Genomic DNA, 26153 nt, shown 5'->3' with positions numbered 1-26153 from the left:
GAACTCACCAGTTAGCTCTGACAGCAGCTTAGAAAAACCAATAAGCAGAGGCAGCAAGACTGCTCCAAGTGCATTCTCAGTGTTATCCAATGTTTTGCCAACATTGCCTATTTAAGTAAACATCTCAGGTCCAGTGAAAGCTACATTAGACCTCCTATACCCCAGGACAGAGATCAAAAATGGGCTCTTTGCAGGACAATTTGGGGGGCTGTTATGCTGTCCTTTATTTCTCCTATTGTTTCCTAAAAGATATATAGGGACATTTTATTTTTTTGGGAGTGGAAATACCCTTGACATTATCCAATTGAAACTTTGTAGTGGTTAAAGGACTCCTTTTCATTATATTCTGCACTTTTTAGGTTTATGGATTTTGTTTCCGTAAGCCTGGGATGAATCAGGTTGCCATTAAATGTTGAATTTCAATCTCAAAACATACTTTCTTCAGATCAAGAGCCAATTTGTACAACCCACCATACAGTATACAAGTTTAATCCAATTGTTAAATATGAAGGAAGATTTAAAATGTTTATAACGGTCGCACTTTTATCTACAAAACTAAAATTCACTCCATCTCCCTTCTTACCAAGTCACGAAATTACCAGTGCAAATCTATGTCAAAAAGCACTTTGTTAAAAAAAATGCTGGATGCTGACAGAGTTCAGGGAGGAATTCCTAGGCCACAGTCTCTGCTAGGGGTACCACAAGGCTTGGTACTTTCATCTCCTATTTCTAACATCAACACGAACACCAGAGTTGCTCCTGGTGAGATGCGAGGCTATACAAGTCTGATTAATAAATAAACATGAAGTCTCTGGGTGGGGTATCAGCCTATTGTGAAGATGAAAAGCTATTTCATGCCATGGAAGAATCATTCTCAGGAAGTTACAGGGGAAGTGATGGGAGAATGGATTAACTCTCGGTTTTAGCCCCCCCCCCCAATCTCTTTAGACCTTCCATCTGGATGAGGTTGCAGTTACATGTGCACCATTCCTGGACCAGGACGCCCTGCTTAGTCACACATGCCTTGGTCACTTCCCAATTAGACTACTGCAACATGCTCTACATGGAGCTGTCTTTGACAGTATTTGAAAGCTTCAGCTGGTGCAAAATGCAGTGGTGTGAGAAACTACAGATGCATCTTTAAAAATATTTGATCTAAATTACTGGAACAGCACTATATAATCACAAAGTAGAGATACGATTTTTCTCTATTTTCCATACATGTAGAGTAAATCATCCAAAGTTAAACATGTTGTTTTAGTGAGACACTGCTGCTGTGAGAAATTCAAAACAAAAACTTGTTTGGTTGTAACTGAATCCTGTTGAAACCCATCATGTAGAAGGAGTTTAATTCACATATGAACTCTCTTGTGCCAATAAGCTAAAAATTGAAGCTGACAAAAGAGGAAATTACTGCTTGCATTAAATGAAAAAAAAAATGGTCTTTTGACTTGAATTCCTAAGTTTTATCTGATGCAAACTTAACATTTCTGAACCATTTTGTAAATAAAATTTATCTTAAAAAGTAATCCAGGGTCATAAGGCTACCCTGATACAGGTAAAAACAAATAGCTGTACTTTCAAATCAAATGATTATACAAGCTCTGAAAAGTCATACTAATTTTGACAACCTTCTCTGTAAGATTTTAAATCAATTAAATATTTTAACTGTCAAATATCGTTATCAGTCTGAAATGAGGCAACTGACAACACCGTGTTGAATTGTCAAAAATAGGCGCTATTCATGGGAATAAGACAACAGAACCAACCAAAGACCCAGTACATAATCTAAGAATGTGTTAAATATATTCCTAATAATTAAAAATGAGAAGCTGAGCTTTTTCAGTTTTTGTCAAAAGAGAATATGAGAATTTCACTTGCCCAATTTCTTAACAGCAAACTGCAATTAAAAAGAACGTAATAACCAACCTGGTACAGTCAGTAGATCTTTTATGTCTTGTGACACTCTAGAATTCGTTGAATGGCTCTTTCAGCCAATTCAAATTAGAAGAGTATTGAGTTCATTTTAGAGTAGAAACTTTCAGTGCCATGAATCTGCCCATTCGCGATTTGAAGTTAGACATAACAACAATATTGACTGATGGCTTTTTAAGTGTAGCTCATTTCTGGAAACGCTCCTTAGGTTGATGCTTGAGGACTTTATTTACGTATTTATTTTTACCTCGCCTGTATTATTTTTCTAAGTAACTCAAGGTGGCGAACGTATATAATACTCTTCATATTTTCCCCACAACTACTTTGTGGGGTGAACTTGCTTCATATTCCAAGATTTCCAATAAGATCCAATTTTATGCTTTTGTGGAGCTTTTATTGCCTCCATTTCATGCTTTTTAAAGAGACTGTTGTTAACAGCATTTTAAAACAGGATACGTACTTCTTTACAAAATTACACGAAGTAAAAACCCCAAAACATTTGAAAGTCCCTGGCCACTTAAGCTCCTACAAACATAGAAATACTTTAAATGAGCATATGGTGTTAATGTAGCATCTTAATTTCGGTGAAAGAATGAAACATTTGTGGTCAGAACAGAACACATCTTCTATAGTCAGCAAGCAAGCCTCAACAAATCACGTACAGTCTTTTTTCCAATCTGTGCCCAAAGTTTAAAACAAAGTTGTGTGTTCAGGGAGAGTGAGAGAACCAAGACTTTCTCCAGTTTAAGCCTACTTAAAGCATCATTGTAGAGACCTGCCTAGAATCAATTTGTTTCAATAACACAGCAACATCAAAGAATCAACTGAACAAACAGTCTTGAAAATGCTTTATTGAACTGTGGGTCTTACTGTAATGTGCAGGTGTGTTTGAAAAGACTACAGCTTGAAAACTGGTTTTTAAAATCCTCAACAGTTTTTTTTTTTTTAAAAAAAAACCCTACCAGGTTAAACACCCAAGTTAACCAGAGGGTAGCTATAGAATTCCCCCTTTAGAACATTGTTTCAAAGAGTCAAGAGAAAAACAAAACTAGTACTGTATTTTATAAAGAAATAATTGGAGTCAAAACTGACATCTGTCAATAGATTTTACCATTTTAGAGTAGCATCCATGTCAAGACTCTATCCTGCTATTTGAATCTGGATTTTTTTTTTTAAATTTTAAAAAGCTTGTAACGTGGCAGAAGTGGAAGAATATACAGGCAAACGAGGGGTGAAGAAAGTGAGAGAACCAGGCAGAAACATGATTGTGGTCTAAGCCTAGTTTAGATTTAACCAGAAGCGGTGTGCAATTTTGTCTTTATTGTCTAACTTTACATTCCCTTTCCCATAACCCCACCCTCCCTCCCTCCCTAACCACAATACCCCCACCTGTCCCTGCCTTGGGGTTATTATGAAAGTCTATGCACAAAACACTGTACATTTTATACATACAGGATTAATAGTATAGGCATGTAGGTGGCATGATTCCATTAAAAGGCTTTTTTTTTTAAAAAAAAAAGTTTTATGCCAGAAAAAAAATGAAGAAATAATAAATTAAAAGGTGCTGGAATTAGCATTAAGAATGCAGTTGCAATATATTGACAAAAGTCTGGGAATCATCTTAAGCTCTCCTGATACTGACAAGTCTCTGCAACTAGGAAGCAAATACATAAATAACTAGGCATATGACCAAGTCTGTGAACGTTTTAAAAGAAAACAATTATGATCCAGGTTAACTTTTACTTTAAGACAGTGAATAAATGAACCATCGACACCTGAATAAAACATGTGTTAACAGTTTGATTTAAAAAAAAAACAACCATAAAAAGAAGGAAAGAAAACCTCCTTCAAACGAAGCTGAACAAGTTATGTTGATTCCAAGGTACACAAAAGTTTCTGTTGCCAAGCTTGGCAGTGGGGTCTTACTTTTGTGTTTCCCGGTGATGCATAAAAACTAGGCTGATTTATTCCATACGTAAGTTTGATGGTTAAAGAGGGCAACATTAAAAGACACACTGAGCAAAATGCCACACCTTGAAAAACAACAAGCAGTCCCACTGCAGAGCTTGCGCGATGTGCCAACAGCACACGAGAAAAAGGTGGTTCCGATATACATTATTCAAAAGCTACTTGATGGTCACACGTCACTAAATGAGCACTAACGTCTTTGTCTTGTAACCTTTGAATAATAGGAAAGCTTTTGGGGGAGGGAGTTGTTTGTAGTTTTACTCCCTTGTATTTAAAAGTGTTTTTAAATGACAAGGTCACTAAAACTCATGCACGCTGCAAAAAACCTCATGCAGTAAAGGTAAACCATCCAAGCAGTTTTTATTCATTAATATTCATAAATACACACAGCAGCTTCATTAGAGATTTCTTTTTTTTTCCTCTTCAGTTTGAATGTGGAGTATTAGGAGAGCCTTTTGCATGTCAAAAGTACAGAGCACAGAGGATTCTCCCCTCTGTGCCGAAACCTACATTTACCTGCTAGAAGTAAAAATTATTTTAAGTGGAAATGATTATCATATATATCTTTTTCTCTCTCTCTTCCTTTGAATGTACACAATGTAACAAGAGTGACAGACCTGAAATTACAATCACCAAAACAAACCCAAGATAGTTGTTGTCCACTTTCATTGGCAAATACAGCACAGAGGACATTGTCTGCGAAGGGGGATGTCATCAAAGAGGAGGTGGGGGAGGCTCGTTTCCTTTATTACTCTCTTTTAAATTTAGATTTTCTAAAGCAACATCTAAAGGCATAATATCTACACAGCCCATAGCACCAAAATCGGCAACCTCCCCACGTTCATCCTCGTCAGAGGATGAGCTTTCTTCCCGCATCAAAGTGGATAATAGGAGCTCTTGAACAAACAGGCTGCGGTCAGCCCGCTCACTCTCCATTGACTGACGCTCGACTTCAGACATCTTGGGATCATTCAACCTGCATAAAAGATGGAACAGGATATAGCTGAACAGGATCGTGTGCGTCTCGCTGTAGGACTAATAAGTCTAAAAACCCACGTCAGGCTCTGAGGAGGGACATTAGAATTATAGAAGCTTTGCGTTTAATATGTACGTCCATAAGCTGGCCAGAGTTGCTGTTCTAATGCGGGCAGACACACAAGCCTTTTATATAAATTATGGGGGATTGGGGGGGGGTCAAGAAGAAAAAACAAATCCAAAGTTTGTCTCTAGGCCTCGCTTGCGTATTATTCCCATAAAGGAAAGGGAAAGGGAGCAACAGTAGTGAATAGTTTCTTGTGGCTTATGACTAATAACCAGAGCTTCTACCTTTTGATCCTGTAAGCCGGGGGTCTTCAAACGTGACCCTTTTGTGACTTGTGGACTTCAACTCCCAGAATTCCTCAGCCAGCCACGAGGAATTCTGGGAATTGAAGTCCACAAGTCATAAAAGGGCCACGTTTGAAGACCCCTGCTGTAAGCTCATTATTGACACCAAGAGTTGAGGAAGATCTGGAGAAGATGTATTTTTTTAACAAGGAGGAAGGAAGGAAGACTCTTTGCCCCTTACTGTTTAATACTTTCAAGGGACAATTTTAAGATATTTATTTTGGCTTTCTTCCATTTGAGGAAGGTGATCTTTCCCTTATCTGAGATGATCTAACCTTTCAGGCTGTTGGGTAGCAGAAGGCTTTCTCACTGCTGGTCCCCTATCTCTGGGACTCTTTTCTTATGGAGATGCTTATGGTTTAATTGCTTTTGGCAAAATATTTTGCATATACATTTATTCCAGACTGCATATAGTAAGTACTTAAAGAATGTTCAACTGAATGTTTTTGTTAAACATAATAAAATACAATTAAAACTTGCAAATCACCTTGCATCCTAAAAAACAAGAGATATTGTGTTTAGTGGGGAAATGCTAAACTAGTCAAGTTCCAGTTCAAACATGGAAGTCCCAGGTAAATTTAGTTTAGGTGACTCATTCCTGCTCAATTCAAGTTAACTCACAAGGTGACTATTGTGGGGCTGAAGACATCCTACCAGGAACTTATGCATCATAGGTTCCTTGAGGGAATGTGAGATACAATAAAGCAAACAGACGAGAGGCCTGAGCACCTTAAAGAGTACACAAGCCTTCACAACTAGAATTCACTGTGGCACACACACACAGACACACACACACACAAATTTGAAGAAGAAAAATGAAACATTCAAGATTACATCCAATATGTATAGTGGGGGTTAACTGAGGTTTATTGAGAACTATGATTACTTTGGGCCTGAATAGAGAAAATGGTTATTCTTTGTGGTCTCTGTGCATCACTCATGGGTTTGTGCCTGCACAAAGCATCATCCTGGAAAGTTCCCCAGCTGAGCGTTTGGTGAAAATGCTGCTTCCTTCTTGCCTTGGCTAAACTCCATTATATCCTTTCTAATGGCTGCTTTGGCACCAGTTCAGAGAGGTATTCTCTCATCTTTCTGACCCCAAATCAGCTTATTCTCATGAATTTTTATTTCCTTTTAGATTCCTTCTCTAATTCTTCTATCCTATCCTTCTTCTATCTCGTTGTCCTATCCATTTTTCTCAGCATGTTTGCTCACTCAGGAAAAGCCAGTTAGATTTCATCTACTTTTTCCAAAATACCAGATAAACTCTCCTCTACCTATGATCATTCTCACTGCTTATTGTTCTGGAGAGGGGAAATATTTGTCCAAAGTATCGGCAATGTATGCTTCCTACCTTCCAGGTTTTCTGAAATCCATGGTCCCAATTGAGAAGTTCTCTTTGGGAGTACATACTGTGGCTACATTTCTAGTCAACTAATCTAGTGATTCAAATTGGCCAACACCTGGCCTCTACAGTTGTAATCTTGAAATACCAAACCTACAATCAGTATTGGAGACTTCCACTGTTTTCTTGCCAGCAACATTATCATCTTCAATTCAGAGACCACATTTTCTTGAACCAATATCAATTATAGTTGCCTCTGAGATATGATTGATCTATCTCTGCTCTAGTTAGTAAAATATTTTTTTTTAAAAAAAAAATTTTTAAATCAAAATTCAAAATCTACTTCTTAGGAATTTCTTACCTGTCCCTTAGCAATTTATTGTCTTACTGGCTGCTGGCACTATTTTGTTATCAGCTGACAAACTTACCTGCTCCATCAGCTGTTCATGGTCACTTCACCAGAGCTACAGCAACTTCTGACTGCATTTGCTTGAGGAGGGCTTCTTCCCAACATATGTAGAGTTGCTGGCTTGTCCACACCTTCCATGTTTGTGAAACATTATCAGCTAGATATCCAAGTCAGAGCAGATGCTTATAGTTTTGCTGTTGTTTTAACATAATGCAATCTGCCCCTCCTCATAAAGCTATACAAAGCTACCGTAAATGTGATAACGGATTAACAACAAACTGTGTTGCTTTAACTGCAGCTCTTCCACTGAACATCTCTATATGCATTGAACCCATCCGCCTACACCACTGTAGATACCTCTACCATCACTGAATGTGGCAGCAGTGGAAATCTAGGAACTGAGGAATTTAGCAAAGCCAAGGACTGCAAATATACATGGGGAGGGCAACAGTGTCCTGCCAAGAAGCTCAGCTTAAATAGTTTCCCAAAATTCTTTGCATGGAGCAAAGCCATGTGTGTGAAGGCACAGATGACCATTAAACGGAACAAGAGTCTTGTTGTTTCTTATTAAATAATAGCTCCGACTTCATTACCATTGTGACCATTGTGGGATTGGTTTCATATATATGGGCCCAACAAGAATTAAGATCACATCTCGACTTGGGTTGAAAGTCAGAGCAGATTGGGAGCGAGATGATGGTAGTGGGGAGAAGGTAAAGTGAGATACTCCATTGTCACTGACGGATCATTCCCGAGTGAGGTTTGAGTTGATTGAGCCTAAATCCTGGAGAAAAAGTGGATCCATCTGGGTGATCTGAGCCAGACAGTCAGGAAATCCTGAATGCTCTGAGGGTTTTCTAGATGATGTGACCGGTGATTCAGTTGAGGCCCAAGAAAACTAAGAGGGGCTACTAATGCAATTATAACTAATGCTGTTATACTATACGGAATCCCTTTGGGTTTGGGTAATATTTCCCTTTGGGTTCAGGTAATATTTCCTAATAACATATTCATAACTAATATGATTGGGCACAAGATAAAGAATCATTTTAAAATAAATAGATAAAGAGATCCCAATAGTTCTACTTGTAAATTTAAGATGATGTATTTGTGCTGTAATTCTACATACTGTATTAGCATCTACATTTGATATTCTTTCATTGAAAAATACCTTTAGATTAATAGTAGTGATGTTTAAAAAGGAAATATTTTCCTACTTGCTTCTTTATGATGTAATTTGTGATATGACATTTGGGTCTCCATATTTTTTACCAAAAAATACAAGTATTGCCAACCGGCGGTAGCATTTGTGCCGTTGATGCTCTTAAATCCTATAAAATTGCTGTCCAAATAGACGAAGGATAGCTTTCACATACTGATTTGCTGAAGAATATGATGCATTCTATACGACCCTGACTATATTATTGTGACTATATATAGAAAGTCATAGTACCTATCTACATCTAAGCCTTTGTTGTTACATGCTTTTTTTAAAAAACAGGTAGTCTTCATTTAACAACTGCAACTGAGCCCGGAATTTTCATCGTAAATTGTTGCAGTCATTAAGCAGATCACCACCTGACCTGACTCGATTTTGTGATCATTTTTACAATGGCCCTAAAGCAACTTACCATGGTTGTTAAGTGAATCGCGTGGGTCACTTTCTGAAAATGGGTGGTTTTTGGTGGCACAATAATGTAAATCATGGTCACATGACCACTGAATGCTACAACTGGTTGTGAATGGAGCTGGCTGCCAAACGCCTGAAGTGGAAATCACATGACCATGATGTGTGGTGTGTGTGTGGAGGAGAAACAGGCTTTAAGGTAACTTTTCTGAGGTCCACTGTAACTTAAATTAAGTGATCTGTCATTAAGTGAGGACTATCTGTATTATTATTTGTGTGTATTTGTGCCTATGTGGTTCTTTTCCTTTTTCTAGATTTTCTAGATTGTTTAAAAAATACATAATACGACTTCAAAATTTATTATGTTGATGCCAATATCAAGGAATGTAACAATTCTTAAAAAAACATGCTACAGAAAACAAATTATTCATATTTACTTGTAATGATATATCCATGATAAATCATTAATGCGTTTGTGTGTGGGCTTATTGAGTAAATTTTAATCAATAAAAATTATACACCCACAAAACCAAGTTGAACAAAATTTAAACTTCAGCTTCACACAACTGCCAAACCTTTCATCTATAAACAGTCTTCAGACTGTTGAGTAGTTTTCAAGACATATGTTCAACCTCTAGTGTTCCACTTTACTTTAAGCCACTTGCTGCTCTCTGGAATATAAGCATACAGTATCTCCCTAACACACGCAATTAGTCATAGAAAAAACACACTTTCAATGTTAGCTGGATATTCCACGCTGATTGAAAACCAAGCTTCAGGGGGAAAGGATAACATCACAATACACAAAGGCAACTTTGCATGTATAGAACAAAACAGAATAATCATGGTCATCTCACTAAAATGCATTACCTGGTAAGGAGAAATTGAGAGTTCTGGATAGCCTGCTGATTACTTTCTGCGTTAGATGTGTTGGTTGTTGCTGTAGATTGTGTAACAGTGGTGGTGACACTGCTAGTATTCGTACGCCTCGTTGCATTGCGTGCAGTCTCCAGTTGTTGCCTTGCTGCCTGTGCATGTTGTCTTTCTAACTGCAGCTGCATCTGCAGCTGCTGTAACTGAGACGCCGAAGGGCCAGAGGAATTGAGCTGTCCCCCTGCAGAACGCCTTACACCAGACAACTGAGATAAAAGCTCTGTCAACAGAAAAAGAGAAAAAAAGACTAAAATCTACTCTAACAAAACCAAGGCCTTGACCAGTACCCAGAAAACTCCTTTCCATTAACTTTAGATTTTACTGCCACTGTAATCCTAAATAATCCTAGATGCTGACAACCTCTCTAAGATACGGGCACTCTTGGTAAATGATAATTTCAACTAACAATATTGAAACAGGGCTGTTTCACATGGTCACCAAATCCTTGGTTTTTAGGAAATTAGCTTTCCTTTATTCAGAACACAGCAATGTGCAAGGAAAAGATGCAAATAATCATAAAACCCTTACCAGCTATAGGATCCATGGCTTCTCTATTGCTTGGAGAATATGAACTCTGTGATGATGAAAATCCACCAGTGGAACTGCTAGTAAAGTGCATGTTTGATCTACGTGCGCGGGGGCCACCCAATCCTCGACCTGGGTGAAACATTCTACGTACATGCCGAACACCGCTGGATTCATCGTCACCAGTGAGTTAACGAAAAAGCGTCAACACAAGAGTTGCAAACAAAGAACACCTTAGTGCTTCCCCCACCCTCGCCAAAGAACTGTAAAGACCAAGAGAAAAACTATTTAGCTAAATGCTACTTCATGGATTCATTTTTAATTCAAAGTTATACAATTAGAAGAAACCTTAGACTAAGGCAAAGCTATACAATAAATCATCATCATGAAGTAAAAGACAAGAGAGAGCCCCACCTTGAGGGTTTACAATAACTTTGAAGATTTCATGGGCAATGATTTGAAATGCCCATATAAAATAGCCCTACTTACGTCCTAGAATAGAAGAATAGAATAATAACTTTATTGTCATTTTAAACATGCACTAATTAGCATACATTAAAATGAGATCTCGTTGCATACAGCTCTCCAAGAGTAACCACCTCCACCATGGCATCATCACATCTAAATAAAGGTTTGGATCGAACAATCTGCTGTATTGTGCTCTTAAGTAACTTGAACTATGGCTAAAAAACACCCTCATCAACAACAAAACCATAACGTTATCCCTGTATTTGAAAAACTAGCCTTTTTTATCTGAAGAGCTCTTGATTAAACAATATGCTCTGTGTGCTTAAACAATAGTTGGTAAATTAAATCACAGCAGTCAGTTCATTGTTGCTTCCTATACCGAAAGCATGTTAACAATGCAGATATATTATAGAACACCTAAGTTTAGATAATTATAACTTGCAACACCAGTTACTATACTGAAAACTATTCACCTAAATCAGTGGTTCCCAACCTTTTCTATACCCCGCACCCCTAGAACGCTTCTGATATATTCTCGCACTCCTTACAAAAGTTCAAAATAATGGCAATGAATTATGCATATACACTATAATTTTGAAAACCCAAGTTTTCCCACCCCCTGGAATATCATCTCTCTCCCCCCCCCCGGCTAGGAACCCCTGGCCTAAATAGTTCCTCAGGAACAATACTTCAAATAAGAATTTATTAGTACAGGCAATCCCTGACTTACAACAGTTTGTTTAGTGACCGCTCGAAGTTACAACAGCACTAACAAAAGGGACTTATGATCGTTTTTCATACTTATGACTGTTGTAGCATCCCAAAATCATGTGATCAAAATTCATACTGACTCATATTTATGACGGCTGCACGTGTCCTGGAGTCATGTGATCACCTTTTGCGACCTTCTGACAAGCAAAGTAAACAGGGAAGCCAGATTCACTCTACCACCGTGTTACTAACCTATTAACTGCGGTGATTCACTTAACAAGAAAGGTCACAAAATGAGGCAAAACTCACTTAACTAACGTAAGTGGTCGTACGTCGAGGAATACCCGTACATGTATATTCCATCTTTCTTCTAGGAGTTCAATATGGATCTCTTAGGAATGGGGCGTTGTCTTACCTGAACGCCTTTTCTCAGCACGGAGATGGAGAACTTACTAATTCTCACAACAATGTTGGGCTGAGAAAAGACTGGCCAAATGTCACTGAGGGAACAATATGGTAAACAGGATTTTAACCTGACTCTCCTAATCCAATCTAATGCTTCAACCACACCTGTTTAGATGAAAAATTTTGAAGTCTTTCTTTAAGGGTTAAAAATAAACTTATTCTAAATTTAACCATTGGACTCCATTTGGCACAAAGTGATCAACCACAGCTTCTTGGACATAGCCAGCAACTCCAGTCTTGTTCACTTGAATAATGCCTACACTGTATGTTAATAGAATAATTTAGTTCAAAATTAACTTCTTTTATACATTCAACAATAATTATCCTGTTCTTTCTTCTTAATTTAGGAAAGGATATTAAATCTCTAGGAGCTCTGTGTTCCAGTGTAAGATGAGCTGCAAAGTCATCCGTTACGTGATTGGGATCTCCTCCAGGTAATGCTGCACATATTGGACAAATCTGAAAGTGACAAAAGTTTAGAAAGTCTACCTGCATTATGGTCTTCAACAGCAAGAAATCTCTAGCAGGAGCTGCCACAAGAAAGATAAAAAATGTATGCATACAAAACTAAATATTTCATCCATCTTACAGTACTGCCAATTTATACATCAAATCTGATAGATAACTGTAATAAACTGTTATCCAATTCTGATTTTTTAAAGCAAGAATCTAACAACTTTGCCACTCCCGATTTCCGAAGTGACTTTGCCAAAGCATTATGGAACAAAAGTTTATAACATGGGGGGGGGGAGGACCATCAGTCATCATTTATAAACAGACTGTCGATTTTTCAGAGACAAAGAGGATTCTAGATGGCTGTGGAAAAATGTGGCAGCTGCCTCTGATGGTTTCTGGAATGAGCCCATTTCCAATTGGGCTCCATTATTATCTATTAATTTAGAAGTATATGAATTTCTAAAAGAGAATCGAGCACTTGAATTAGATATTTCAGTATGATTATGCTTTGACATCATCCTGCAGATTTTTATAGCATTCAGTAGCTATGAAACATTACTGCCACCGTCAACCAAAGCTCTTGAAAGCTGCAACTGCATAAACTGATAAATTAAAGATGACGAAATAGGTGGGGCACAAAAAAAGCACTTGTATTTTTTAAGTATTAGTGGTTCTAGGGTTTTTTTGTTTTTGTTTTGGTAATTTTGTGTTAAAGTTCTATGTATCCATTCACTACTAAGCCAAACAAAACATTACTGATACCGGTTTGCTGTATTTATTGTGTACTTTCTGTTTTTCTTATATTTCTAGGGCATATTACAACATAAAACATTAGCCTACACTACTTTCTACGTTTTTATTCTTTAGGATTTCTAATATGTTTGCATATGTCTCAGAAGTATTCCAGAAAATGGGTGGACCTTCCAATGTGCCCACCCTTCTAATTTAAATAGATAAAAAATCAAATTGGAAGAAGGACCTTTGTGCCTGCCAAAAGGAGTGTCTGCAGAAATTGCCATGCATGCAGACTTTGCCCTAGAGAGATCTCAAGTATAGTATTAAAAATTCCTCCTTATAATCATTATGTATGACAGTATCAGCCCTTAAAGCAGCATTAAGTCTATGCTATCATCTTTTTATTAAAATGCTCTTACAATAAAGAATTAATCAGGAAAATATTCAAAGGTAACAACATTACAAAAATGGAAAGCTCAACATTTTTATTTCATTGATTTAATATTTAAAAAAAACACTATGAGAATAAAATTGTAGTGCTTAAAAATGTGAATACAAAAATTAAAATCAAGGTTACTTCAACAACAATAAGCCAATAGTTCGATCTAGAATACGCATTCCTTATGACAGAGTTCCATGACTGGTCTGCCGCTATTGAGAAAGCTCTATTCCTGGCCATTATATCTTGAGCTAAAACTATTGTTCAAACTGATCTTACTGCGTAGGGCAGGGGTCTTCAAACGTGGCCCTTTTATGGCTTGTGGATTTCAACTTCCAGAATTCCTCAGCCAGGCACCCTGGTTGAGGAATTCTGGGAGTTGAAGTCCACAAATCATAAAAGGGCCAAGTTTGAAAAACCCCTGGCATAGGTGTATGCTATGGAGGCAGGTTTTAAACTGCCAGACTCTGAAACTGTTTAGAACCTGAGAGTATCATACCCTTAAACAGAGCCCTATAAGCAATTTTTAGCATCCAATATAATAACTGAGTAGCTGTTTTCGGTACTTGGGGGCATTTTAGTAAACTAATCAAGAAATGGTAAATATCAGGTGTTACTGCGACTAAGCAATCCCAATATAGATAGGGTGGAAAATGGCATGCCAGCCTAAGTTTGGGACATGCCATTCAGGCCATTTCTGCCTCTAACGATAAGGCTTGAATCAAGGAGAGTTATAGATCTGTTATTTCAGAAGAAGCCCAATCTTGTTAACAGAGCATTTTCCAAATTTCCTGATTTAAGATTCCTATCCACATTATTTCTATAATTATCTAGATGCTGGGTTTTTGCCCTTATCTGGTCCACCACTGGCTCCCGGCAACTTTCAAGCCTCTGTACAAACTTTCTGTGGTTCAGATGGAAAGGAGAAGTAGAGTTCAGTGCCATCATATACTGGTAAGACAGCACTCCAAATTTCTGAATAATTGTTCCCAATGTCTTTATGTAGATATAAACAGCAGGGGGAAACTATTAGAATCAAGCACTTTGGGCCAAAATATAAATTTCTCATTGCCATTTCGCTGATGGCAACTCTGCAGGTAGAAATAATGCCACCTTAACATATTCTTGTAATATTCTGTAAATAGCCTAAGACTTTATTCGTGCAGATGCACTAAATGCATGTTTGAGTTACAACACGAACATAGCTTTCTAAATACACCTAAGAACTGAGATATACAATAGCCGGTCATGGAAATGATCAGAAGACAGGCAATCCTAAACTTAATTTACCCATCAGCTTGGATGACTTTCAAGAAGGATTAGACAAAATCACAGAGAATAAAAACTATAAACAAGTAAGTCAAAATAGCTTTTAAAATTTCATCCCAGAATTCAATTTCCAAAAATAGAGAACTTGTGTGGAAGAATGCTACTGGTTTCATATCCTGCTTGTGGGCTTTAATGAAGCAGGCAAGTTGGCACAATATGTACAACATTTTAGACTAGATGGCCTTTGAGCTAATTCAGTTCATTTGAGCTGCTCCTATTAAAAAAAAGAGTTTCTTTTTCTAATAATGTATGTTATTTTCATAATAAACAAAGTTATATATAACTGAAGGGAAAGAGGTCATACAAGGAAGTTTTTTTAATTGACTGCCACTCAAATCCAACACCAAATGTTTATTTGAAATGTGTATCTTAGTACTTACCTATAAAGACTTTGTTCTCTTATTACTAAGGTGTTTACATGCAAATAGATTCTAATATGTGTAACACTAATACCTTCTATTATTTCATCAGCCTTAAGAAAGTAAAAGTAAACAATGTTCTTTTAAATTCTTGCTTATAATGGAACAAAGAAACTGTATGGATGTTAATGTAAACGAAATTAGCGAACCAATTTTTTTTCTGGATGCCCCAACTCAAAAAATCACCAATCAAATTATCAAAACTATCATATATGTGCACTATTTTTCTGAATCTCATAAAGCACACAGTGAAACATGAGGAGTCTAAATACAACAACATAGACAAGGTAGGATAACAGGAATGTGTGCAATAACGTAAATGAAATAATTGACTGACTGGTGTTGACTCTTAAGTGACCACATAGATACATCTCTAGAATGATCCCTCGAGATCCCCAAAAGGTACATTCACAGCTGGCTGTCCTCTTCTCTTTCCTTCCACTTTTCTCAGCATTATTTATTTCTCAAGTGAGCTGGGTCTTCACATAATGTGTCCAAATATGAGACTAGTCATTTATGTCTCAAATTCAACTTTTGTTTCCAGAGAGGGCCAAAGGAAAAAATAATTGCCTGCACAATTCTAACATTTGTACATAAAAACATGTCATGGAAGTATCTTTTCCAAGGCTTTCACTACTGCTTTTCAAAGTGCAAGTCTGCATTTTTCACTGACTCTAAGGTTTACTCTAATGATAAACCTATTTCTCATAATCACACATTGTTTACAGAATAATAAGCCTTTACCTTCATTTATATTTTCCCATGTAAAAGCAACAGTTTGCGCCGTCTACGTTTGGGGATAAATCAATGAATTGTACATGTAACGATTCTGCTACCTATTGTTTTCCTCTAACAGGACAACAGGGAAAGTATGTGCTTTATATTATTTTAAGGCATTTATATCTCACAAACTGTGCAAAGAAATCTGGGCACCTCACAACAAAAAATATTAATTTCTGTTATTAATTCAGGAGTATGGCTATTATAATTACCACTTCTGTTGATGTTTCTGCGTGTTCTGAAGTAACGTGCTCTTGAAGAGATGTTTCCGTATAACCCATTTTTCCACAATATGGACAAGTAAAAGACTGTGGCTGCTCTACAGAGAAAGCTTCTCCACCATAGTATAAATCTGAAATAATAAAGTACATGACAATTGCAGCCAAAACCAATTATCACCTTGGAAATATGGAAAATATTCTTTTTTAAAAAAGTTTTTAAAAGCTATTTAGCACAACATACAATTTACTGGACTGACCCTTCTGAATATAAATTATTAATATATAGTATTCAAAAGGAAAAGGGAAATAAACCACATATAGCTTCAACTAGCCAACATTTATACTGTCCTATTTTTTCCCACTGTGATTATATGTTATAATCATATTATTTTAAACTATAAGAATCAAGGGTAATGTTATCTGTAACATGAATTTATAACACAAATAAATCCAAGACTACTAAATACTGGTAGCATCTATTTTCTCTTTGCTTCCTGTATTGAGAGAACATGAATGCCAGCAAGTATTAAGATATTTTGAGGTAATGATATACAGTACATCATTGTTTCCTCAAAATCTTACAGCATTTAGACGGTTGGACTCGTAGGGAAGGTTCATAGCTAAACAAATAAGAGAAAATTTCAAGCTGAAATATAAATAGCCATTCTTCACCTTTGTTCAAACTGAAATCCGATAGTCCACAGGTTATAACCACTTGTTCAATGACTGTTCAAAGTTACGGTGAGGCTGAATGAGTAGTAATTATGAACTGTCCTAGAAGTTGCAGTTTCCCAATGGTTGCAATCCAAGTACTTGGTGCCAGCTTGCAATTATGATGCTGTAGCATGCTACGGTTACATGATTACAATTTCCAATGTGATTGTGATTTCTTGCTGGCTTCCCTCAAGCAAGGTCAATGGGGAAACCAGCAGGAAGTTAGAAGTTACCCCAGCCAATTTTCACCTGTCTGCAGTCTGTAGCACCTCCCCCCACCCCACCCACTGGAGCACCTGCCCCTCCCCCCTGCTGCCTGGAATTCCAGTCTCTTCCTGTTTAATGACTGATATGATCCTGGGGTTATGATAGCAACCAGGACAGCCATCGCTAAGGGATGCAGTGTGACAGCATCACTTAATGATGGAAACTTTTAGTCCCAATGGTAAAACTCTTCTTAAATTATCCTGGGCATATATAAAAACTTCTCAATTCAAATCCAAGTGGAATCATTTGCTATGTGCCCCCTGACAAGTGACACACTGAAAATAACATATGCCACCAGTGAACACTCTGGGCCTTGTAAGCCTTCTGCAATACTAAATCTTATTTTTACAGACCACAAAACTGCTCCAAATAAATCTCCAAATGCCTTTTTCATTATCCAAGCTGTTAAGTTTCCTGGATCTGCAACATGACTGCTATCCATGAGAGAACATACGTAAGCTCTTTGGCTAGCTATGTGGCCAAAAAACTTCCTAACCACCATGGCTTTCTCGTATCAGCTATATATTTAGTGGCCTCATCTTATAAATATTCAAATGGCCTATCTGCAATTGAAACAACGCTCAGGTGGATGTGTGCTTTTTCCCTAGAGCAAATTCTTGCCCGTTTCTCATTTAAAATTGTGCCAAAGCAGTCTGTTTAGCAAAATATTAAATCACAGTTAAGGAACAACAATAACTCTGATCAACTAATATTTAAAACCAACAATAGAGAGGGTCCTTGACTATCCCAACTACAATTGGGAGCAGAATCTCCACTACTAAGCAAGGCAACTGTTAAGTGAGTTACACCGAATTTCATAACCTTTTTTGCCACAGTTGTTAAGTGAATCACATGAACATCAAGGAAAACCAGCTTCCCCTATTGACGTTGCTTGTTGGAAGCTGGCTGGGAAGGTCATAAGATTGCAATCACATGACACCAGGATACTGCAACCATCTTAAATACATGCTGTTTGCCAACCACCTGAATTTTGATCATGTGACCACAGGGATGTCACTTTTCTCAGTGCTGCTGTCCTTTTAAACAGTTGCCGAATGAATGGTTCTAAGTTGAGGACTACCTGTATATTTGCTATTATCGAGATGCAGTTAGAGCAGTGGTTCTCAACCTTTTTAATGCCGCAACCCCCAACCGGTCGTAAGCCAAGGACTACTCAACCGGTCGTAAGTCGAGGACTACTCAACTGGTGCAGCACCATTTGCAGAATGGGACTTTTGGCAGGCTCAGCAGGGCAGAGACAGCCTGGACAATTCCTATTGGCTTTTGAAAGCCAATAGAATAAAAGGGGGTAGCACAGCTAAGGAAAAGGGGGAAAAAAATGGCGGACTGCGTTGTTTGGCGACCCCCGTGAAATGGTCGTTCGACCCCAAATGGGGTCCCGTCCCACAGTTGAGAACCAATAAAGCATGAAAAATCATGCTTGCAGATAGACATATTAGTCGTGGCTTGCCACCGGATCTTCATTTGTTTCACCAGTACCTGAATAATAAGTTAAAATTCATACAGCATATACATGACATGTTGTATCTCACCAGATTTACATTAAGTAGGTCATTTCACCCTCCTTAGACCCAACACTGTAGTTAAGATTCCTTGTAGCAACCACAGCCAGGAATCGTGGCTTACAAAGTCACTGTTCTATGTCAGGGGTGTCAAACTTGCAATGTCACGTGACGCGACGTATCACGACTTTTTTTTCTCATTGCCGGCAATGGGGTGGATACAGCTTAGCCATGATGCATCCAGCTTGCGGGCCGGTAGTTTGACACTCCTATTCCATGTGTTATCCAAGTTATGAAATTAAAAAAAAATAAATCTCACTTCCTGCTACTGGACATTAGGAGCAGATCCAAAATAAAATCAATCTTTGTCCAGTTTTTCCACTGCTCCCAGTTCTGATTAGCCATCTCCCTCACACTCACCCATGTACAATGGCTCTAGTCCAGTGGTTTTCAACCTTTTTAATGCCGCAACCCCCAACTGGTTGTAAGTCGAGGACTACTCAACCGGTCATAAGTCGAGGACTACTCAACTGGTGCAGCACCGTTTGCAGAATGGGACTTTTGGCGGGCTCAGCAGGGCAGAGACATCCTGGACAATTCCTATTGGCTTTTGAAAGCTCATAGAATTAGACTCTATTCAAGAGAGTCTTATTCTATTGGCTTTCAAAAGCTAATAGAATAAAAGGGAGTAGCACAGCTAAGGAAAAGGGGGGGAAAATGGCGGACTGCATTGTTTGGCGACCCCCGTGAAATGGTCGTTCGACCCCAAATGGGGTCCCGACCCACAGGTTGAGTCCCACTGCTCTAGTCTCAAACAAACCATCTGCCTATTTTTATTTTTTACAATCCCCTGGAGGTCAACCATGTTTCTGGGGTATCACAGGTGGTGGGAGACAGAAATAGATGGAAACTATTATCAACAGCAGTCTGTCTCTCTCTGAATCATTGCCTGGGTGTCTCATGATTAGCCAAAGCGTACTGTGCACAAATATCTAATGGCAGGTTAGTGTTAATACACCATCATAAAAAGATTAAATTGTGGTTTCAAGCTACACTATTTTGCCAAATAATAAATTAAGATTTGATTTTGCTATGGCTTCATAGATGCGAAGATCAAAAACAGCTGAATGCATTTCTACCTGCCCACAGATGAAATCTTTTTACGATGTTGAAAAGTGTTCACAAAGTGCCTACAAGACTGAAGTTAGAAAGAGATGGGCTATTTTTTTTTTTAAAAAAAAAATTACAATCAGCCTTTTTTTCCAGAGTTAATTCAACAATTTCCCAATTTAACAGATATGCAACATTATTTTGGCCTCCCCAGAAACCATCAGAAGCAAAACATTAAGCTTCCTATCTTCACATCGCTAACATTTATTGAATGCTGAACTGACAACCATAATGTAAATTACAACAAACACCCTAGATAAGTATATTAATCGTAGTAAACTATGATACCTGTGTAATAATAAGGTAACAGCTCTCTTTACACATAGCATGAAAAAAAAGAGTTGCTGGTATGACTGGAGCATTGAACAGACTAGAGGACCAAAGGCATGTTCTCTATCCACATTTTTTAAATTCAGCAAAGATATTGTTGTTCTTTAAAAAGTTCTTAAAAATATAAAGAACTGGACATAACTAAAGCTTTGCTGTATAACATGCCTAATGACTTTTAAAGTTTGCCTTTGGTTCATGCTATCAAAACTGCCACAAAGCTCCTTTCACGTATAGTGAAGACAAAGTGGTTGACAGAATTGACAAACACCCAAGCTAGGCAGACACAGCTGCTGTATTGTGATAGGAGCATTGTATATGGACTGCACAGTGACACTTATGGTTATGAGCTGCACTGAAAGAACAACACAACACAGCAAAACAAAATTCTGTTGGGAGTTGAGGAAGTGTGCGGAACAAATGTAGATTTCGATGTAAAGTTAGATGAAAAGTTGAATTGCTCCACTAAAACTATGTCAATCAGAATGTGGTGAGATGCCAAAAAGGTTACCCATCATCAATTACAGTCTCTCTCTTGATATGCTGGTTGATGGCATAATACCAGCCCTCAGGAAAATGCAGTCAATTCCTGGCAGGCTGTCCAGGGCTCCACGGGTATGTTCAACTATTCCTTCATTGACTTGGTCAGGTAATATGCAATGACTGGCTGAATGTCATCCTGGCAGATGGTCTGGTTGCTTATCTTTTCTGTAATTGTGCCTGATTTCTGCTCCACAAACTTTAGCCTCGTTGCCTTCTGAAGGAAATCTGGGTTGCTGCTAGAAACGCCTTTCTGCCTCCTCCCTCCCCTGTTTTTGTCCTTTACTTTCTTTACAAACATGGCTTACCAACTCAACTCGGTATTTATTCTGGACTATCTGCTCTGTAGTAATGTGATTTCCAGAAGGGTTTTCTTTTTCAGTAACAGTGGATATGTGATTACAAACTGAATTGGATAAATTCTACACAGTAGCTGGATTAGATGCTATTACAAAGGACTGGAAATAATTTAAAAATCGAATTATGGATCTAGTTATGTAAAATCAAGATGGAGTTAAAAATAAAGTTAACAAAGAGTTTGTACTATTATTTATTTATTTATTTATGAGACTTATATACCGCTTTAAGTGCAAGCACTTTCTAAGCGGTGTATACCAGTAAGTAATGTGTGTATATATATGTATATATATGTATGTATGTATATATATATATATATATATATATATATATATATATATATATATATATATATATATATATATATATATATATATATATTTACATTGCCCCCAACAATCTGGGTCCTCATTTTATCTACCCCGGAAGGATGGAAGGCTGAGTCAACCTTGAGCCGGTGAGATTTGAACCGCTGACCTGCTGAACACAGTCAGCCAAAGTGGCCTGCAGTACTGCACTCTAATTGCTGCGCCACCTTGGCTCATTAATGGTTAAAGCACTGGAAATTGAGAAACACAATAGTCCTGTTTTAAGCACGAACAAACTGGCAACTTTAGCCCATCGCTCTGTCTCAGGCCTAGAAAGGAGGCAGTAGAAAAACACTTTCAAAAATGTTGCTAAGAAAACTGCATGTAGTTTTCCAGGAGCTGAAATTGACTCAAAGAAAAAAGTCCTGCCATTATTCAAGGAGAGAGCAATAATCAAAATGACCATTCTTTCCATTTTTTTCCCCCAACACTCCACACTCTCAATATCAATGCTCAATATGAAATTATTTTAGACATTAACTTAAAAAAAAACTACACTAAGAGAAATCATCCAATATAAAGGCCAATGAATATTGCATTGTCTATTTTTGATATATTTCAACCCAGATGATTAATATTACAACGTTTAAATGTGCACAGACTGTAACCACCATCTGGTTCTTTTTGGGTTAGAGTTAAACATTTCACTTACTTATAGTTTATACTCTCTAATTCAACACCTCTTACCCCGTTTTTTTAAAACCATCTACTGTACTATTTAAATATGAAGATAAATTCACCCAGATGGAAGGGCTAGATGACTTTATCATGTTAGTTATTTAATTATAGAGAATAAAGCCATTGCTATGGAATGCTGTATACACAACAGAGGGAGCGAACAGATGCTCTAAGCCCATTTTACAGGTCTTCTAGTTTAGCTACTGCCTCTTTTAGCAACCCTTTGCAATTATGATGGTAATGAAAAAGTAACTTTGCAACCAGTCCACACATATTTAACAGCCTTTGCAGATGTGCAAAGCAAAGGAAAGCTGAAGTAACATCAAAAACACAGTTGCCGTTTCACTCAGTGACCAGTTCACTTAACAACCAAGTTGCCGGTATCAATTGTGGCTGCTAAACAAGGACTACCTATAATGTCTTATCTTCAAAAGCATCACACGGGTCATCAGTTGAGTTCATTGCAAGCATCTGAGAAATAGCCTTTCAGTATTTTACTGGCAAAGGCACAGGTAGTCCTCGACTTACAACAATTGAGACCAGAATTTCCATTGCTAAGCAATGTGATTGTAAAGCAAGATTCCATCACTACAGTCCCATTTCCTGTTGTTAATTGAATCCCATAGTGGTTAGGTGACAGCAACTTCCTGCTGGCTTCCATGACCAAACTCAGTGGGGAAGCAATCAGGGAGTTGCAAGTCCTAAGCTGGCAGCCAGGTTAACCTGTTGGCTTCCCCATTGTCTTTCTGGGAAAGTCAACAGGGAAGGTTGAAAGCCACAATCATATAACTGCACTTGGCAACCAATCGTAAACTCATTAGTGTTGCCAGGCACCCAGATTGGGATCACATGACCATGAAGGCGCAGAAACAGCTGGAACTCCAAGGATCAGTTGTAACCATGCCTTTGTAACTTGGGATCCTCTCTAACCAAGTGATTGTAGGTTGAGGACAATTGATTATGACAACTAGTTTGGTGTAGTGTTCAAGTGCTAACCTAAAAAGCAGGAGATTGTGAATGCTAGTCCTCCCTTAGGGAGAGCTGGCTGGGTGACTCTGAGCAAGTCACTCCCTTTCACCACTGCGGGGTGTTGTTGCAGGAAAAATAGAAGGCAAAAATACCAAAAATGTTAGCTGTCTTGAGTTGACAATGAAGACACACACACACACACACACACACACACACGCAAGATAAAAATATAATAACAGTAATGTTCAAATATAATTAAATGCATTAATTTCAATCTTTCTAGTCTATGTTGGAAAGAGTGTAATAAAGCTGCAAACTGCTAATATTTAATCTCTTCAGTGACTCAGAATTACTGCCTAAATTGCAGCCATACCAGCCTGCAGGGCTTTAAAGGAAAAAAATATTTGTCTTCCATTTCTCACACAGAAGCACTGCTACTATCTCCTCTAAGGAAATAGCAGAGCTAGGGAAAAAAATCTCTGTGTGCTAGGCTACTGTATCAGCAAACTTTTGAATATTTTTGTATAGGCAAAATATTCTTGCCTGCCCCTTTCAGTGTCACTGCCAGGGTTTCTGTCATTGTTTCTCAATCTTCCAGCAACCCCTGCCCCCCAAAAAATCATTTGCAGGGGAAAAGCCTGTTACCCATCTGTTCAAAATTGGGGTGATTTTGTCATTTCTTTTCCTGTGTGTAAACAGTAACAGCTGAAGTGCTAATCAAAATGGGGACAGCAAATTTAGTAAGAGACATATCACAGGGAATATGTACCGAGACAACAGAATATACATAATGACAATGAAATAATATTGGTGCATGCACACACATGCACACTCTCCTAAGCAAAAGAACTGGAAACCTAGGGTAGAATTTGATGCAAGATCAAAGTAACCCAAAGAAGAGAAAAACGTGGAAGAAAGGAAAAAATAGGAAGAAGAAACATGGAAAGGTAAGAAAAGCAGGAAGAGAAACAATTCACAAAACCCTCTCACTACTTCTAAAATGCTTTACTGTATACTTTATTGTTCAGATGAAAGAACTGGGAAAAAGCATGTACTGTGTTTCCCCCAAAATAAAACCCGGTCTCTTTTTTTTTTTTTTTGCTTCCAAAAGAGGCACCAGGTCTTATTTTCGGGGGGTGGGTGTGTCTTTTTCACTTACCTCGCAGCAGAGCCACCGACAGCCCTAGCCAGGCAGCTCACTTCTTCTGTAGCTGAAGGAGGCCTTCTGGAAAGGCCTCTGACTGTGAAATGCAGTCCTTCGTTCCACTCTCAGCTATAGAATGAAGCTGCTCCTTTGGCCACAGAAGAAGTGGGCCTGTGAGGCAAGTGTCAATCCATGGGAGGCCTGGCTGCAATGGTAAGCTCCACCCTCCCACCCCCATCCTAGTTTGATTTTTAGGTGTGCACCTCGCCCCAAAACTAGGGGTTATTTTGGGGGGTAGGGCTTATATTAGGGCCACCCCAAAAAGCAAGTTAGGGCTTATTTTTGGGGTAGGTCTTACTTTCGGGAAAACATCGTATAAGCAAAGTATTGTGTAATGTATATTGTTTTCCTCCCGGAGCACTATGATACAATAGTCTCAATCAATTTTTTGACGGCATCTAGAAATTGGATTTTTCGATCACTCGAATCTTTCCTGTACTTACGTAATTTTTAGGTATAGTCCAAAACCAGTATGAAAGTAACCTCCTGAATTAAATTTCATCTGTGTTAAGAAAAATCCAGACAGACATTTCTAACAGTTTTCTGATAAAATATTATAGACTGAAGACATTCACAGAATTAAGCATCACACTAATCTACGAGTTGCCATGCTTTGCATATGCCTCAAAGGCTTTCAGGCTGGGCAACTGCAAACTTTTCTATATCAAATTTAAAATGATAGGTATTCATTTTGTTATGCTTTGTATCAAGACCTTCCAGTTCTCATTGCCATTTCCCACTGTGCTCTTCATGTGGAAAATGAAAAGAAAAGCTAATTTTATGCTCACTGTATGACTTGGAGCAAGTCACATTCTCTTACCCCAGCTATCCCATAAGGCTGTTATTACAGGGGAAAATAGGAAAGAGCAGCCAGTCTTCCCTTATCTAGCATTTGCCCATAAGTCCATACTTCTCACTGATTTAATCAGTTTTAGATATTTTATTTTATTTGTACTTTTAGTTTGTTTTGTAATTGTATGTATGTACGGTCTCACTTATTTTGGCTATGTCCTGCAGTGGAATTCACTGGAGAATGCTGGGAAGAGTTAGGGGATGGTTGGACACCATCAAAACTGGCACCAGCCACAACATAGAACAACTCAAAGATGTAGTGCAAGATCATAAGATGTGGAGAGACCTGGCCCACAGAATCCCCAAGAGTCAGACATGACTGAATGGATAATGTTATTATCATATATGTGAGAGCCATTTAGTGTAGTGGTTAAGACACCAGGTTAGAGTGTGAGTTCCAATCCCACCTTAGGCTCAAGTCCAGCTGGTGACTCTGGGCCAGTTCCTCTGTCTCAACCCTAGGGAGGAGACAAGGACAAACCACTTCAGAAAATCTTGTCAAGAAAACTGCGAAGACTTTTTGTGTAGTTGATAGGAGTCAAGACTGACTTAAAAGGCACACTTGCACACAGGTGCATAAACACACAAATATGTATGCATATATTTGTGTTGTATATGTGTACACACGTGCGCACGCGCGCGCGCACACACACACACAGAGGAAATGAAAAGAAAAACAGTTTTAGAAATCCCCGTTTAAAAAGGAGCCCACATTTTCTTATTAAAACGAGTTCTTAATGTCAAAAAAAAAAAACTATTTCTTCATAGGAGACAAATTCTCATAGCCATATTCAAATTAGTATTTGTGACGTAACATTTTTGCCCTTTTGACTTAAAAGAAAAATCAAAATGACTATATTACTTTAGCTATTATAGGTCACCGAAGCACAAATAATGTAATCTATGTGAACATCAACATTCTATTTTAAAATGTATAAAAAACACACATAAAAGTGAAACTGAACAGATACTTTTACACAAAAGTTTCCCCAAAAAAGGAAAAGAAAAAGGTATCAACAGATTAAAAAGAAAA

At 38.0% G+C, this 26153-nt stretch overlaps 1 protein-coding gene across 2 annotated transcripts in view; it reads right to left on the bottom strand.

The window, feature by feature from the left end:
- Positions 1-4241: 4241 nt before the first annotated feature.
- The window catches only part of KCMF1 (potassium channel modulatory factor 1), a 49926-nt gene continuing 28014 nt past the window's right edge, over positions 4242-26153 (bottom strand). For both annotated transcript variants that reach the window (XM_039350997.1, XM_039350998.1), the window contains exons 3-7: positions 16143-16282; positions 12130-12231; positions 10132-10306; positions 9541-9823; positions 4242-4879 (exon numbers count right to left, since the gene is read on the bottom strand). In XM_039350997.1, the coding sequence (XP_039206931.1) occupies positions 4618-4879; positions 9541-9823; positions 10132-10306; positions 12130-12231; positions 16143-16282 (962 nt within the window). In that variant the 3' untranslated portion in view covers positions 4242-4617. The remainder of the gene's footprint in view (positions 4880-9540; positions 9824-10131; positions 10307-12129; positions 12232-16142; positions 16283-26153) is intronic.

The sequence above is a fragment of the Crotalus tigris genome, unplaced genomic scaffold, assembly GCF_016545835.1.
Source record: "Crotalus tigris isolate CLP2741 ecotype Arizona unplaced genomic scaffold, ASM1654583v1 scf7180000018368.3068619, whole genome shotgun sequence".
In the NCBI taxonomy this organism is placed as follows: domain Eukaryota; kingdom Metazoa; phylum Chordata; class Lepidosauria; order Squamata; family Viperidae; genus Crotalus; species Crotalus tigris.
This window is presented reverse-complemented; position numbering and strand designations above follow the sequence as displayed.